Below are 17,437 nucleotides of genomic sequence, written 5' to 3' on the forward strand. Positions count from 1 at the left end.
TTTTTTTTTTTTTTTTTTTTGGTCAGCCTCTTCATTAGTTTATATTTAAGAATGAGAATAACCTAATTACTTTTGACTCAGAATTTGGGAGTAAGTTGTATGTCATGACCTTTTGCCTCCTGAATTATTTAGGGTGTATTTCTTATGGACAGAAGTACAAGTTCAGAGGATTTAATACTGATATTTTATTGCATTCCAGTTTGTCAGTTCACCTAGTGTTAGCATTTTCCTTTCTCAAGTGCAGGACCTAGTTTAGTACGAAGTGTTGTGTTTGGTCATCGTGCCTCTTTTATCCTCTTTTTTTTTTTTTTTTTTTTTCCAGTGCTGGGAACCGAACTCATGACCTTGCGTTTGCCAGGCAGGCACTGTGCCGCTGAGCTAAATCCCCAGCCCTCTTTTATCCTCTTGGTTCTACAACAAGTCCATAGCTCTTCTTTTTCTTTCATAAATTCCTATTTTTAAAGAGTAACCTCCATCTTTTGTTGGTCTTTCTGAAAAGTTTCTCATTCTGGCATAGCATAGACAGGAATAGACACGGTATGCTGTGTCTTTCTACAGATATAAAATCTGGAGGTGCATGATATTTATCTTCTCACTGGTGATGTTAGTTTTGATCAGTTAGTGCGAAGATACTTTAATGTCATGCAGATAGTCTCCTCCATAGCAATATTTCACCCTCAAATTAGTATCCATTGATAGCTCTTAGCTTGTACTGTGGTGGTTGCAAATAGGTAATTTTCTTCCCCAAACTTCAGCATTTCCTCTATGTTTAACAGCTGAGATGAAGCATTCTCTTTCTCAGTATGGATTTATGAATTCCTGTTTTTTTCAGTGGTCTATAATTAGTCATTACTGTCTTAGTTATTTTTGTGTTCCAACTGGCTGCTATCTCCTTGTGACATGCCCAGGCGCTTTTTTTCCTTTTGTTTTTGAGCTGTTTCTTATTTCCTGGCAAAACAAAAAGATCTGATGTGATCTTGTACTTGTTAGCAAGGTTTCTTTCCTGGGAAATGGTTTGAGACAAAAAAAATCTGGCACTAGTTGTGCACAGTGGTTCTAGGCCTTTGAGCACCACTTTTTTTTAGATGCATTCTTACTTGAAGGAAGAAATGGCCAACTGATTTGAAGTTTCTTTCCATCTTAAATATCTCTTTAGAGAGAGTTGTAGGATTTGGTGTTTTCCTAAAGGGTGAAGGGGAAGAATGCTTAAAATGCGTGCTGAGTGCCTTATAGACCAGCTGTCTAGGGCACAGATTTCTGAATGAGGGAAACTTGCTCTTAGGTAAAATCAGAGCTGGACTCTGATTCTTTTTGTAGACACTGGAAACTGAATAAGGATAGGGCTTCCCTGGTATTTAGGGTGCCACGGTATGCCAAAGTGGCTGGGGATAGAGAGTGGGAGGGTGGTGAAATAGTTGTTTGTTAAAGTGGCAGCTATCTTTCTAGATCAGAGAATGAAAATGTGAACTTTAAATCTTAAAATGTCTTAGTGGCTTCCTTAGGAAATTTAGTACTTCTTGATTGAATTATCTTACCATTTAAAAATATGTAAAATCTCAAGGCACTTACCAATAATTCATTTTCTACATTTTTGTTTCACATAGTCATTCTTTTGTTCTCTGTGTGCTCAATTACACCTCAGGTTTTCCTCTGGATCTCTTACGCTGTGAAAGCCTTCTTGGTTTGGATCCTGCAACTTGCAGCAGAGTTCTAAACAAAAATTACACACTGCTGGTCTCTATGGCTCCTCTCACCAACGAAATCCGCCCCATCAGCAGCTGTACCCCTCAGGTGAGGACCAACTTGGAAGATCCTCTTGGAACTGCTATCACTCCACTGAGAAAATGAATGGTTTTATTTTCTTCATTCTCAACTTTTGGGTACTAAACACTAAACATTGAGTCAGCAGTTATGCATTTTATGCTGTTGTAAGGTGATGTTATGTTCACATTGTGAAGTATAATGGGCACATTTATGTATTAGTAACCTGTGATGCATTAGATTAACATCGTATTCTGCACAGAGTATTTTAAAGAGAACATTTAGGGTGTCCCAGAAGGAAGCCTAGATCATTTTGAGGGGTAAGTTTAGGTTTTTTTTTTTTTTTTGGTACCGAGAATTGAACTCAGGACCTTGTGCTTGTCAGGCAGGTCCTTGTGCCGCTGAGCTATATCCCCAGCCTGAGGGATAAGTTTAGGAAAAAGCAAATGTTTTAGAAGTGGGACTGTGATGGGAAGAAAAGGTGATATTTGAAAGAGCTGTAGCTGTGGAATTTATATGTGAGAGTTATTTCTGATCTTTTATTTTTTAAAAATAAATAAGTTGCAGTGTTTTGTGTGTGTACATAGCAAGAAAGTTGTGGCAGGAACCGTTTTCAGTGTGGAGATTGTGTTGCTGCTCCATACCTCCTGGTTTCTAAGAGGTTCAGAGTTTAATAGTGTAGAAGAAAGCGACGTGTCTTGCATGAAGTTGTTTATATAGTCTGTGTTGCTCTATTTGCCACAACAAATGTTGGCCTCATACAGTACTCACTGGGAATGGTCCTAGATTTGCATTTATCCAAGTTTTATGTTCTCTCAGCAGCCCCTTCTATTTAACACAACCTGTAGGCGTAGGGGAAATCTATGAACTGTCTGAATAGATGATAAAATGGATGCAGGGAAGATTACATGTTTTTAATGACAGTAACAACTAATACTTTAATACAAAGTTTATTATGTCCTAGGTGCTGTTCTAAGCCTTTTGGAGCAATCTTACAGCATCTTCATGAGGTGGATATTTTATTGCTCTTTTATAGCTTGAGCAAAATGAGGTGCAGAAAGCTTAAGTAACTTTCTAGGTAACTTAGTAACTTTTAGGGTGATAAAAGGATGAAGCCCAGATTCAGACCTATGCAGTCCACATTCCAAAGCTGAATTCCGTAATGCAGTGATATAGTATACCTCCTTAAATCCAAATAAGGCTGACACTATTTTGCTGGAGTACTTAATATTCATTTCAATAAGGATAATGGCAATTAAAATTTAGTGGGCATTTCCTATTTAGAAGACTATACTTCGTCAGTTGTGAAATTTGGCTTCTGTAGATAACTATGACAATGTTTATCTTACCTGTGTTGTGACTGTAGCATATCGGACCAGCTATTCCAGAAGTCAGTTCTGTTTGGTTCAAACTGTATATTTACCACATCACTGGGCAAGGACCACCATCTCTTTTACTATCAAAAGGTACAAGACTTCGAAAACTGCCAGACATATTCCAGGTATGTATGAAGGTCCCTCCCTCCCTCTGTCCCTCCCTCCTTTTCTTCCTTCCTTCCTTCCTTCTTGCCTTCCTTTTCTTTCTCCTTCTATCCCTCCCTACCGCCTTCCCTTCCTTCCTTCCGTCCTTTCTCTTTCTCTTTCTTTCTTTATTTTCTTATTTTATTGCATTTTATTTTTGTGTGTGTGTGATGCTGGGAATGGACCCCGTGATCTCACACATGCTATACAAGTGTTCTACCACTGAGCTATATCCCTAGCCTAGGATTTTTTAAATGGTTTTTAGTTTTGAAGAGAGTAGAAGTTGGTGAGCAATATAACAGATAACTTTCTTAATTTTATTCTTATTTCTAAAAGCCATTCTGTTACTCATTTCTTTCCAATAGGGTTATGATCGATTGCTCATAACATCTTGGGGTCATGATCCTGGTGTAGTTCCTACATCAAATGTGCTGACGATGTTGAATGATGCTTTAACACATTCTGCGGTTTTAATTCAGGTATACTTATTTTGTTTGAAAAAATTCACTATTTGATTTGTCATTTATTTATAAAGTGGAAAAGTGAGAAATCAAGATATCTTGGTTTTAGTCCTGGCCCTTTGGCAGTGTGAGGTTGGTAGAAGCTACATAGACTTTGAACTTGGACCCCGGTTTGAACTGCAGTTGGAGCTTTTACTAGCTATGTGACTCGTATTTTATTCTTAAAATAATAGCTTTATTGAGATACAATTCATAAACTATGCAGTTTACCACTTTATGCAGTTCAATGTATTTTAGTGTATTTACAGATCTGTATAGTTGTCAGCATCCTCAATTGTAGACTTTCTAACACCTCAAAATAAATTGTATTATTTAGCTATCATACTCGCCTTTCCCCTGCCCCTCAGTCTCGCAGCCCTAAACACAACTACTGTCTCTGTAGGTTTGCCTGTTCTGTGCCTTTCATGTACATAGAATCATGTGAAATGTGTGAAGACTTTATTGTTGTTATTTTTTGTGATTGTCTTCATTTAACATCATATTGTAGCATGTATCAGTTTCTTTTTATGACCAAATTAATTGTTCATTATTTGGATAAACCACATTTTGTTTATCCATTCAGTAGTTAATGGGCACCTTTTGGGGACTGTGAGCAGCATTGCTGTACACATGCATGTCTGAGTCTTGTGTAAGCATGTATTTTTACTTTTCTTGGGTAAATACAGGGCGGAAGGGCGCATAGTGTTGCTGAGTCATGTTGTAACTGCACGTAACCATTGCAGAGCAGCCAGGCTGCCTTCCAAAGTGTCTGTGCCATTTATTTTCCTATGAGTACTTGATTTTACCTGACTTTTGATTATAGCCAACTTAGTGAGTATGATTTGGCATCTCATTATAGTTTTCATTTACATTTTCCTGATAATAATGTTGAGTCTCTTTTTATGTGCTTATTGGGCTGAACTATATTTTTGGTATACTTTTCTGTTTTCCACTGGAAAACTGGAGATTGTGATATCTTCTAAAAAATAACCAAAAAAGGTAGCACCTCATGATGAGGTAGGAAATTTGTACAGTACTTGTAGACTTGTCAGAGGATGAATTGAGAATGTTCATGTGAAATGTATGTAGCACACTTTCTGGTACACAGTCAATTGTTGATAAATTCTTTGATAAACTACGTCTTTATCAGCTCTCTTCATAGTCTGTTGAAAAGAATGACTGAAAGAGGAAATTGACAGGAGCTGCGTAGCACATAGGTAGATCTGGCAAAGGACATTAGCTGCGGTGGTGGTCGTCGTAGTGGGGACAGAGGGAGCAGTGGTGATTGACTTCTTCCTGTCGCTGGCTTGGATCTGCCCTCACATCTTTGAACCTCAGTTTTCATCACCTATAATACGAAGGGTGTAACTGCCAAAGTCTGTCCTATAGGCCGTACTCAGTCAGTCAGGTTTGGTTTTTTTTCTATCAGTAGATGTTACCCATTTTTAAAGTGCTTGCTAAGAAGTTTTGTTTTTGCTAAAAAAGAACTATTACTTTATTATGTTTTATGGAAAAGATTTACAGTATGTTACAAACTAAGATTTTGATTAAGACCACAATTTTACTGTAACCATAGTTTAGGAATAAAGTATAAATCTTTAAGAGGAATAATAAGTGAGAGCAGTTACAAATATATTCATAGTGTTTTATATCAGGAGTTCTTGAGTTCAAGTAATACATCATGTGGGTCTCTTACACTCTTTACAGTTTCCATCATAATGGTACTAAGTACGTGTAAACCTAAGTTCTTCATGCTGATTTTTCTTAAACAACTGTAAGCCCAAAGCAAATTTTGGAATTAAACATATATAAACTTTTTAAAACCAAAAATTTAAATGCATATTAATTGAATGTGATGGATGAAACTAAATTATTTGTAAAATGGGAGGAGAGTGGGTAGACTCAGATATTTTAAACTTAATTTTTATGTAATAGTATAGTTATATTATTCTGTCTATCCAGTTTGCACTCCTCATCTCACCTCCAAATGAGATAGTCACATTTATTAGTTTCTGCTGTGTCCATTTATGCAAATGTAAGTGGTTATACACTGAAGTTTCCTATACTGTTTTCATTTATAAATTGGAGATCTTTATATTTTATTTGTAAAATGCAGTTCTATTAAAATATATATGCCATAATTTATTTAACCAGTCCTCTACAAGTACTGGTGGGTGTTTTGGTTGTTTCCAAGTACAGTATGTCATTATACTGTTGTAGCAAATATCTGTATACTGTATATGCCATCTCAGGGCACATATTTGGACTTTGCATTCCCTGTTCTGTGCCATTGTGCCATGTGATTGTAGGGATTCTTGTATGCTTTTCTCTTGCGGAACTACAGCTATGCCTTGTGCATGGCTCTTTGACCTTATTCATGCATTCTTTGGTTGGCTTCCCCTTCCCTTTCCCTGATTTAGCTGTTAATCTAGCAACCTCCATGTTTTTCATATGCTCGGTTTAAGAAACACTGTCTTGTAGGTTAATATGCAGGTAAGATTGTCATTTCTGGCTGTAGAAAACAAGAACATTGTTGAAAGCAGTTTGGTGGAGTGTTAATGTGAAATGTAGCATTAAGTGGCACAAACTTATTTATTATCTGTTTATCAATTATTGGAAATGTGGGTTTCTTGAATACTTTTCAACTTTTGTTTCTTTATGTTTAGGGACATGGTTTGTATGCGATAGGTGAAACTGTCCATGTGCCGTTTCCATTTGATGAAACAGAATTACAAGGAGGTACTTTCTGAATTGTATCCATTTGACTTTACCATTAATTATGTCAACAGTTTGGTGGTGAAAGTGCCAAGGGTGAATGCTTAAAATTTTTAAGTTCTAGATTCTTACATTCTGCTATTACATAATATTGGCAAAGGGTATTTTTGTTCTGTAACTTTTCCTTCAGGAGCTGATAGGCTAATACCCATTTAGGACTCTTGAAAGCACATTGTCATGGGGGCAAAGATAATAACTAGATATTTGGCTAGATGAAAGACTGAATTTTCTTTTAAGCTTTCAGTTTCTTTTATTTGCTTTATTTGAAGGTTGAGGGAGAAGACAAGCCATAGATTTTATACTTAGAAAATATTTTCCTGTGTTGTATAAATTCCATGTCAGAGGCTCTTTAAAGTATTCAGTGCAGAGTTTTCAATGTCATTTACAGCTACCTCAGTCTGTGTGTGAATACATCTACATAAAGACTGCTGCTGCAGTTTTAATGGCTTGTTTTAATTTTTAGTTAACATTTTAAAAATTTACATAATTAAAAAATGAATGCTAATGAGCATTTTCATTCTTACCTTACGGTTCACTAAGCTTGTATATCTTTCTTGTTCCCACATTTGTTTTTGCTGTTAAGTTTTATTTTTGCTATTGGAGGGGATTTGAGTGTCTGTAGGGTTTATGCCAAATCCAGCTAGTGAGAATGAAGGGTGATAGGATGGGAAGTGCCCTACTTAGTATCATCTCTTTCTAGAATTTGATGTGACCTGGAGTTTATTTGATGCAAGATGCTCCAAGAATTTTTATAAAAGCAAATTCTCTTGTCCTTTTCTAATATAGAAGATAACTTCTCTGAATATTAACAAGTTACATGCAGTTGTCCCATAATATCATGGGAATTGATTCCAAGAATCTCCCCACACAGGGAATATCAGACTCTACAGATGCTCAAGTTCTTTATATAAAATGGAGCGATACTTGCATATGTTTGTATACATCCTCTGGTATACTTAAAAATAATCTGTAGAGTACTTATACCTAATACATGCTATGTGTAAATAGTTGTCATACTATATTATTTAGGAAATAATAATAAAAAGTCTGTATATGTTTAGTACATATTATTTTCAAATATTTTGGATCTTTGGTTAGTTGACTCCGTGGATATGGAACCCTGCAGATACAGCAGGCTGATTATATTCAAAAGAAAAATGCTGTTTGATTAACACTTACCTATTTTATATATAACACTTCTGCTTCCTGCAAAAACAGCTTCATGGTAAGCTATTTTTCTGATTTCTAGAGCCATATTAATGGATTTTAGAGAATAGTGAATATTTCAAATACTTTACTGTTCTTCCAAAAAATTTTTATTTTTATTTTTATTTTTGAGACAGGGTTACACTATGTAGTCCAGGCTGGCCTGGAACTCATGGTGTAGCTCAGACTGGCCTGGAACTCAGCAGTCTTGCCTCAACCTTCTTTTTTTTTTTTTTCCCCGGTAGTGGGAATCAAACTCACGACCTTGCTGTGCTGCTGAGCTAAATCTCCAGCCCCTGCCTCAACCTTCTGAATGCTGGGATTATAGGTGTACGTCACCACACTCAGCTTCTTCCCAAATGTTAATCACTACATTTCTTTCTACCTCAAAATAGAGGAAAGTGAATTTTGTGAATATCATTTTTCTTTTTACATGGCTATACTGCAGAAGCTTCATATTTGAAATTAAGATTCTTTTTTCTGCCTGTTGTGAATAAATATGCCTCTATTCAGAAGTGAATACATCCCTGCAACCTACTTTGGTGTTTAATCCTCTAATTTTTTTTTGTTGAATTCTAAGGAAAAAAATAATTGCTTGCTTACTCAAATATACTGTACAGGATAGTGACAGCAGGATCTTAAATTTTATGTAATATTGAGAACTAATGGACACTTATTGTCTTGGGAGATTATTGTGTGAATTATAAAAAAGAAGCCAGATGTTATGGCTTGAGCCCAACCTGGAGAACTTAGTGATTTAATGAGACTCTCTCAAAATAAAAAATAAAGAAAAGGGCTAGGGATATAGGTCAGTACAGAGGCTCTTGAGTTGAATGCCCAACACTGAAAAGGAAAAAAAAGAGGTATCTTCATATTAGGATATAGAGCACTTTCTCATTTATGCGTTCACATATTTCTGATAAGTCCAGCTAATAGCTAAATAATTTATTAGGCATATGATTTCAAGTCCATTGTTAGCATTTGTTAATATAAATAACTACTCAAATTTTTAGAAAGTATGATTTGTATTTAATACGTTTCCTATAGAAGCCCACTAAGTAAGTGTGCAAGGCAGGATAGAACCACAAAGAGAAGTCTAGAGATCTGCCACAGATTGGCCCAGTTTACTCACTTAGCAGGTAGTGCCCCAGAAGACTGTAAACATGTTAAATGTGAATAGTTTTTTTTTTGGCAATCACATATATTTCTTCATTGGATTCATTTTTGGTAGATTAAAACATAAAAGTAATTCAAAAGAATTGTTTAGTAAAAAAAATGTGAATAGTTTGCTTATTATGCCCAGCTTTGTAGCCTTGCGTTCAAGTTTTGGCTGTTGTGTTATAAGAATTTTCACTAATGTGTTGTCATTTCTTTGTTCCTAGAGTTTTCTCGTATCAGCATGGGTGTTCATAAAGCATTGCAAACATTAAGGAACAAAGTGGACTTGCAGCATTTCTGTGGCTATGTCACCATGTTGAATGCTTCTAGCCAACTTGCAAGTAGAAAACTCAGTGATGCTTCTGATGAGAAAGGTGAGCCAGCTGCTGGGTTCTTTGAATTCACATACCTGGTTTTTAGTGTAAAATAGTCTTAATATATAAAAATCAGTAGACATTTGTGGGGATACTGAATTACAGTTTTTTAACTGAAGGATAAGACAGTATTCTGTAGCATCATTTGGACAAATGGCAGTTGTATAAGTGGGCAAATACCAGGTGCATAACTAATGAAGTGATGACCTTGGCCTGCCATACAGCGTGGCTTTGGGCTTTTAGCCTTTGCTGCCACATCTGTGTTTACAGGTTTTGAATTACGTTAGCCTTGTGGAGTGTTGGTTTCAAAACTCAAATGACTTTGTAAAAATGTTTCCAAAGTGAACTTAATAGTTGGTTTCCATGTTCTGTGAAATTAGTCATTAGAAATATCTCTCATGTCGTTTTTCCCCCTTCATTTTTGAGTCTGTATAACTGCTGATCTAGTCTGGATCTTGCTACCTTAATTATGTATTTTGGCAACCATTTCCTACTTGGTTTTCCCGTCGTCTTTTTCTTATCTCCAGTCTGTCCTGCACATTAACAATGGCTTATTATGCCCTGTTCTTTCTTGTTGAATTCCCATTTTCAGATCACCTTTTCATGCTTACTAATTGTTTCTACTCTGGCATAATATTTGCTTGCTTATGGCTTTTGTTATTGTGGTGCTGGCTCTGGTCCTTTGGGAGACCTTTGAAGTCAGATGTCTTGTTACTGGTTGACTGTATTCCATGAGCCTCTTAATTTGAAATCCTAAGAAAATGTGATTGATATGAGCCATTCAAAGGATTGGGTTGGCTCACTTTGAGTTAGATATATACTCCTGGTCCATTGAGTTTTGGCCAAAGTTAGTAGGTAGCTTTTAACAGCTGATGTTATAGGAGCAATTTCCAGAGAAGAGGGCATTTCAAAGTGTGTCTACTATAGCTATCATATTTCACAATTTTCATTCTACAGATATGTAAATAATAAATAACTGTTTAAGTGCTGGAGAAAATTGGTAAGACCTCATTTTATTCCAAGAGGTAAAACCCTAGTAGGAGACAGACAAGTGTGTCAGCCTGCAGTGAAGTGTTGAGAGAATGTGATAGGGTCTGAGGTATGCTGATGAGGACAGACAAGCATCTCTCTGCCCTGTGAACCTTCCAGGGAAGGCATCCTAGAGAAGACACAGTGTCAACTGAACTTGAAAAATGAGTTAGAGAAACAAAAAAGGATTGTGGATTTTTTTTTTTGAGGGTGGGGGTGGCAACCTTTTAGGCAGAGGGCATTAGGAACAGAGTAGCTCATCTTTATGTAAAAGAAAAGATTTTGGAGAGTGGAAGAATGTCATTGAAGAGTAATGTAGTCAGGCTGTATTCCACAGGTGGAAATGGCTTTAGTCATGATCTAAGTGCAGATCTAAACCCACGTTCCTCTTTTTGAATTTTACATTTAGGCCAGGATTTCTCATCCTTAGCATTATTTGCATTTCAGGCTAGGTAGTTCTTTGTTTTGGGGATTGTACATGGTAAGAAGTTTAACATGTCTGGAAATCAGGACCATCTTGTTCCTATTCATGACAACTGCACTTGTTTCTCGACATTGCTCAATGTCTTTTTTGGGGAAAAATCGTTCCCCTAGTGTAGAATCACTGGTTTAGGCCCCAAATTACTCATTTCTTCCCATGGTCATCATCATCATCATCATCACTATTGCCTGAAGTCTTCTTTATGTTAGATCTGAGTTATTAACAGCTTCTGCTGAGTACTGGTCTAGAATCCTAATATTGTGTATATCCTTTTATTATAAGGAGAACCTGATTTGGCATCTGGCTCGGATGTAAATGGAAGTACAGAGTCATTTGAAATGGTCATTGAAGAAGCAACTGTAGATCCAGCAACAAAACAAAACTCTGGTACGATGTTAAAAATTCCTCAAACAATTATTAGACTAATTTCTGAGGCTTAACTTTCCTGCTAAGTTATTTGCATGTTGTCTGGTCTTATCATCCATAATGGACTTTTTAATATGAATTTTCTAAGAAACATTTTTTTATACTTAAAATAGTGACTTAAGCACTATTAAATTATGACAGGCAAATAATGACTTCAGGTGTCATCCATTAGTGGTCAATGTTTTGGTTCTTTCTCTTCATCATGCAGATGTCTTTCTTGGCAAATGACTACTTTGAACATTTGATGATAGTTGTGTCCCCATTTTCTAGGCCTGTATACATCCTCAAAAGATGCCCTCTTCTACTGAGAGCGAGGAGCCCTGTTTCAGAGCCCCTCCCTCGTCAAGCCTGGTGGAGGTTATGGGGCCTTAGTGCTCAGATGCTGCTGATGCGTATGTCCGAGGTGAAAGAAAATTGTTTGTCCTTTTCTAGGTGCCACTACCGAAGCAGAGTGGGTTCCTCTAGAGCTGTGCTTTGGAATTCCACTGTTCAGTTCTGAATTAAACCAGAAAGTTTGTAGGAAAATCGCTACTCATGGCCTTTGCAGAAAAGAGAGGTATGGACTCACTCTTGGTTTTAAGCTGTCAGTGAGTAGTTACTAGATTGTGCTTTCTTTTATTCTGCACGTGAATAGTTACTTCCCAATGTATATTTGTTGATTGAAAAGGGAATGCTAATTTACTGGTTTTGGTGTATTTTTAAAGTTGTAGTAGATCAGAAATTAGTCACAGCAAACACTTTGGGGTCATGGTTTAATTACATTTTCTTAGTTACCCAGGTTTGGTGAGGGTGTGAAAAATGGGCATGCCTGTGTGGAATGTGAACCTAGTTTTAAAAATTGGTAAATGTCTTGTGCCCGCCCCTGCCTTCCCCCTTTTTTGTGGCACTGGGGATTGACCTGAACAGCACTGCCATATGTCCCCAGCCCTTTTTATTTTTTTGAGACAGAATCTTTCTCAGTTGCCCAGGCAGGGCTTGAACTTGTGATCCTCCTGCCTCAGTCTCCCAGAATGTTGGGATTACAGGTGTGCACCACCGTGCAAGGCTTTCCTTCTATCAGGATATATGCATAAGTTATATTAATAATGTTTGTCTCTGGTGGTAGAATTATAGTGACTTTATAAAAATTTCTCCATTTCTTACATTTTCCAAAATGAGCATGTATTGCTTTTTAGAGAGGACACACAAGTTTTATCTCACATTTCACTCTGATTCTTGGAAGGAGCTGCTGAGAAGCAGGGCTGGAAGGGTTCTGAGGAGGCTGTTGGGCTAGTGAGGAAGAATATTGCTGTCTCCAGTTGTCACTATGGATGGCTTGCAGGGCTGATAATCCACCAGTCTTCTGGGCATTTTTACTTAGGAAGAAAATAGTTGGACAAGAGATAATTCATATGATTGGCTTAGTGAAGTTTATCTCAAAAAATTAAAGGTGTCCAGTTGAGCATTTGAAAAACTGTTCTCTGCAAATAAGATAACATACGTCAAAAGTGGAAATACCGTAGAACTAAAGATTGCTACTGCCGTTTTTACTGATTTATGTGTAGAGGTTAGTTTGTGTTAAATTTGTTCGACTTTTTTCCTCAGGTTGTCTTTTAAAATTACTTTGGAAATTTGAAGTTTTGTGTCATATTTTCCATCCCTCAGAGTGCAGAGTTTTAAATCTTCATTTTAAAAGTTTTATCCACTTAACATTAATATTTATTAGCAGTTTAAATATCTTTTTAAAATGGTAACTTCAGTTTTGGTTTATATATTGCATTATATTTGAAAATACTTTTTGTGCATTGCTACTACCTATTATTACAACAAGAAAAACATTAGTAATACAAAGAGTTGAAATAATTTCTTCAGATAAAATTTTTTATCTGATGAATCAGAATGTATATACTCACACAAGGGCATTTAAATTGCTAAAACTAAGGTCTTGTGACATGTTATTTCTTGCCATTCCATTTAATTTCCCCCCCCTTTTTTTTCAGCCTTCAAAACCTCCTACATTCCAGCAGAAAACTGTCTCTACAAGTCCTTAACTTTGTTCACTCATTCCAGGTAATAAAGATTAAAAATGCAAATTGTGTAGTGATTTATAGTATTTGAAGCATTTCCAGGTTTTTGAGTCTGCACAGCAGAAAGACATGACATAGTAGTATTACTTTATAAGTGAAAGCTTGGGTTCTTTCCCTGCTGTGAGAACTTCATTCTGCAGGACTGTGTTAGGTGGCTGTTGTGGGCTGCATTCCATGCTGGGTGCTGGGTGCTGGGTGCTGGGTGCTGGGTGCTGGGTACTGGGTGCTGTGTTGTGGCTGCCATTCCCTTTTGTGAACAGTTGCAGTGACTCATGGCCATGAAAGCCAGTGCTGTTACAAAGCAAAGAAAGAACAATCAGCACTTGATTTATAGATAAACTTTCAGAATGGGAAATTTCTATTCAAAATACCTGATTCAGTATTGTGAATTCAGTATCTTGGAGTTTTATTCCATGCATGCATTTATTCATTCATTCATTCAATACCAGGTGCTAGGGAAACAGTGCTGTGCAAGACACTAATGGAGCTTTTAATGTTGTGTGAAACAATAGTCAAATACACCCTAAAAGAGGTAATTATAGATTTCAGTAAGTACTTTGAAGGAGCCAGCTTATGATGGACTGTGAAGGTGGACATACTTTAGGGGAGAAACAATATAGAGGCCAGAACCTGGCTTGAGCCTGCAGTTAGGAGTAGGTGGGTGTTGGATGTAGGAATCTTTGTTCTGATGCTTAGTGTTGACAGGTGTTTTAGAGGTGGCTACGGTTAGAAAATACTTGGAGGTAGGTCCATTCTAATAAGAATTAAAGTTTTCTTATTCCATTGTCTGTTTATTTCAAAACATTTCTTACAGTCTGATTTGTGTAACCATTTTTGCATACATTACTCCCTGTCATTGATGTTTGGGGCTTGTGAGGTAGATCTTTGTATCTCTGGTAGTGTTTGTAGTCCGTGGACATTCTTAGGTAATCAAGGCCCCTATTTCTCACAAGTTACATTAAGCAGTTTTGGTTTGGCTAAGTGGTTTGATAAAGTTGAATATTTCATATTTCTCTCATTTCTTGGTCTTTTAGGAAGGTGCTTCAACACTGGATATTCACACAGAGCCCAGCTTCTCAAGTTTTCTTTCACAGTCATCTTATGCTGATACAGGAGTTCCACTTCCTGCGAAAAACTTAGTATTTAAAGATGGCATCTTATCAGAATGGAGTGGACGGTCACCTTCCTCACTGCGTATTGCCAATCTCCACCTGTAGTAATTTGGTTACACCATTTGTTGCTCTCACATTCTGCCTTTTTCCTTTCATAATGTTAGCTTTATAGTGTCAGCCGCTAAAAAGCCTCCTGCTGCTGCAGTGCAATTCTTGTTTCACTGATACTCGGAGTTTGGGGAACATGTTCATTATTGCACATCTTACTGCAACAAAGTGCTTTTTAGCAGCCAGCACTGTATTTTTTACCTTGAGACAATCTGCATTTCTTTTGTAAAACTAAGAATATACTTTATAGGCTTTATGATGACTGTTATGTTTTTAAGCAGTCACTATGAATATTGCGATGGTGATTTTATATGTTAGTTTATCACACATAAATCTTGTTTAATTTTATATTTTGTTACCTACACTTTAGGGGATCAAGGAAAGAGATGGAACACTTCCTCTGCAAAGTCTTCTCATAGTAAAACTGTGTAACAGTGAACACCCAGTATTGAGAGATCATGTGATAGGGCATTAAGAGTTTCTGTGGATGTCTGTAAATGATGTAAATTAACCAAACATTGTTGAAGGTCTGTAAATTGGCATAGTTATGTATATCTTAACCTGGATTTATAAGGTCTGAACTCAGACTATGACTATTCATTAACATCTCATGAGATAAGCTTTGGAAAACATTCTATTTTTAAACAGTGTTTGTATGTGGACTTCTGTTGTCACTCACTCTGGGCTTTATATTTTCATACAGTCTTTATGGAAAAATAGAACTTATTTTCCACTCGTAGCTGAGGCTGCTGCATATTTTTACCCTGACTTTTTCTTTGTTTTGTTTTGTTCTGTTTTGTGGCTTTACCAGTGAAATTGTTACAGAATTGAATTTAATGTTTTCAAACCAAGGGTTGTGATTTTAGATTAGAGTTACATATTAAAAGCATTAAGGCTATGTGTTCAGATCAGAATACTTCTGTGAATAACCTACTTTGAAGACATATTCTTAAGCCATCTGCATCTTAAATTTATGTTAATAGTTTTGGAGGGAGTAAAGAAAATGAGTAATTTCAAAGTTTTCTTGAGTCATTGATGCTTTTAGTATCTCAAATGTTAATTAAAGTGATTGAACTCACTTTGTAAACTTTTCAGATTACCTTCCTTGGGAAGTTTGTGCGTCATTATAGTTTAGTTTAGCTCCTCTTGTAGGGTAATGGTTTGCTAGTTTATAACTAACCGAACTACCTGGTCAGACAACATATATCTAAAACACTTAAAACATTAGAAAATTTGGAAATGTTATAACCTAACATTTTGGTGATGATTTTTGTTATTTATAGAACTGATATTTGTGTATTTAACATATTTCTGGAAATATATGCCTTTCTTAAAACTGTTAACGTAACATTGCATTTAATACCATACCATGTCCTATCTGTAGAACTGAATATTTTGGACCAGGTTACCTGTGGCACAGTCAGTACTGTGTTCGGGATAAATGTGGTAACATTTAGTTTTCTACTTTGTTTTGTATAAGGTAGAAACCATATGTATGTTATGTGTATCTATAAAAGGAAAAATACACACTAATATTAAAATAATTTCTATGACTGTGAATCATTCATTTGTTTTTCCCTTAATTGATACTGTACATTCCTAGTGTTACATATGTATATAACTTTTACACTGCTCAGCTGAAAATTATAAATATTCCTTTTGATTAGGACTCTTTAATCTCATTTCATTGTGCTTCTTTTGAATGAACTATTGTTTATTTATTCTTATATTAACCATCTAAGCCATTTGACATGACATGTATACTAATAAAGAATCGAACATTTGTAGTTGTTGTCAGTGAACACTTTCGTTGGTGAGTTTAAAGCTTAAAATATGGGGATGATTTGCTGCTGTATTTCCTTTGAGAGATAATAGAGGAAAAAATATAACAGAATAATGATCATGAACTTCAGGGCAATACTGAAAAAACTTGGGTCAACTCTGGTTTCTTCTGCTCCCTGAGGAAAGAGTAATCACCTGATTCCCAGTTGAAGGCCTCTTAACTGTCTTGAGGAGGAAAACATTTGCGTTTTTCAACCTGTTAGCAAAATGTGAAATGCTAGTGTTTGTGCTTTGCTTTTTGAATGTCTTTTTTTCATTTGTACTTTAACTCATGCAAAGATGCATCTCTTAAGTCTTACAAGTGTTCAGCCAGTTAAAAAAAAATGCAAATTAAATTACAGGTATTGTTATTTGCCAAAGAAGATTCGTGGAAACTTTATACCCCATTTTTTTGCAAATGTTTAAACTAATTTCATTTGGCTTTGTGCCACCTCCTCCTTTACTTTCTCCTAATGTAGCTTAAACCATGGCAAACATTATTTAGAGATAAGAAAAAAGAAATATATAAAAGGGTATAGAATTGAGTAGGGATACGATTTCACCTCTCAAATAGTTATCTAAAGGAGTGCAACTTCATATCATGTGAGAAATATGAAAGATTTCCTTATCTTTTTAAAACATAATCAGATGATTTTGTGTTTGTCTTTTGGGGGAATATTATTTTACTTGATGTTTTATTTTTTCTGCCATTCATGTTTTCTTTTTGTGTTCAGTGTTTCAAATAGTTTGTATTACACATTTTAAAATATCAAAAACTGTTAACAGTACAGTGGATTGTTTTCTGTTATTAGCATTATACAATGAGATGTATAAAGTGTTGTCAATTTGATTATTGACATATAATATGTTTACAAATAAACTGTGGTGTTGATCACTTGCCGTGAAGATGTATATGATCTTCTGAATTTTCCTTTTTTAGTTTTACATATAGCTATACTTTTCAGTGCTATTACTTTTCTAAATAATTTTGTAGTAATTTTACATAGGTAAGTTGCAAAGATCAGAGATAATTCCTTATACCCATTATTGAGCATCTACTAATGTACCACCTTATATAAACAATGGCCCATCTGTCAAAA

At 35.9% G+C, this 17,437-nt stretch overlaps 1 protein-coding gene across 1 annotated transcript in view; it reads left to right on the top strand.

Moving 5' to 3' along the window:
* The window catches only part of Fam91a1 (family with sequence similarity 91, member A1), a 38,450-nt gene extending 22,147 nt beyond the window's left edge, over positions 1 to 16,303 (top strand). Inside the window, exons 16-24 of the mRNA XM_005410932.2 lie at positions 1,643 to 1,791; positions 3,128 to 3,262; positions 3,647 to 3,760; positions 6,448 to 6,520; positions 9,145 to 9,294; positions 11,087 to 11,191; positions 11,663 to 11,786; positions 13,210 to 13,279; positions 14,331 to 16,303. Coding sequence (XP_005410989.1) covers positions 1,643 to 1,791; positions 3,128 to 3,262; positions 3,647 to 3,760; positions 6,448 to 6,520; positions 9,145 to 9,294; positions 11,087 to 11,191; positions 11,663 to 11,786; positions 13,210 to 13,279; positions 14,331 to 14,513 — 1,103 coding nt within the window. The 3' untranslated portion in view covers positions 14,514 to 16,303. The remainder of the gene's footprint in view (positions 1 to 1,642; positions 1,792 to 3,127; positions 3,263 to 3,646; positions 3,761 to 6,447; positions 6,521 to 9,144; positions 9,295 to 11,086; positions 11,192 to 11,662; positions 11,787 to 13,209; positions 13,280 to 14,330) is intronic.
* The last annotated feature ends 1,134 nt before the right edge of the window (positions 16,304 to 17,437 follow it).

Source organism: Chinchilla lanigera, unplaced genomic scaffold, assembly GCF_000276665.1.
Source record: "Chinchilla lanigera isolate Chin_1 unplaced genomic scaffold, ChiLan1.0 scaffold00139, whole genome shotgun sequence".
Lineage (NCBI taxonomy): Eukaryota > Metazoa > Chordata > Mammalia > Rodentia > Chinchillidae > Chinchilla > Chinchilla lanigera.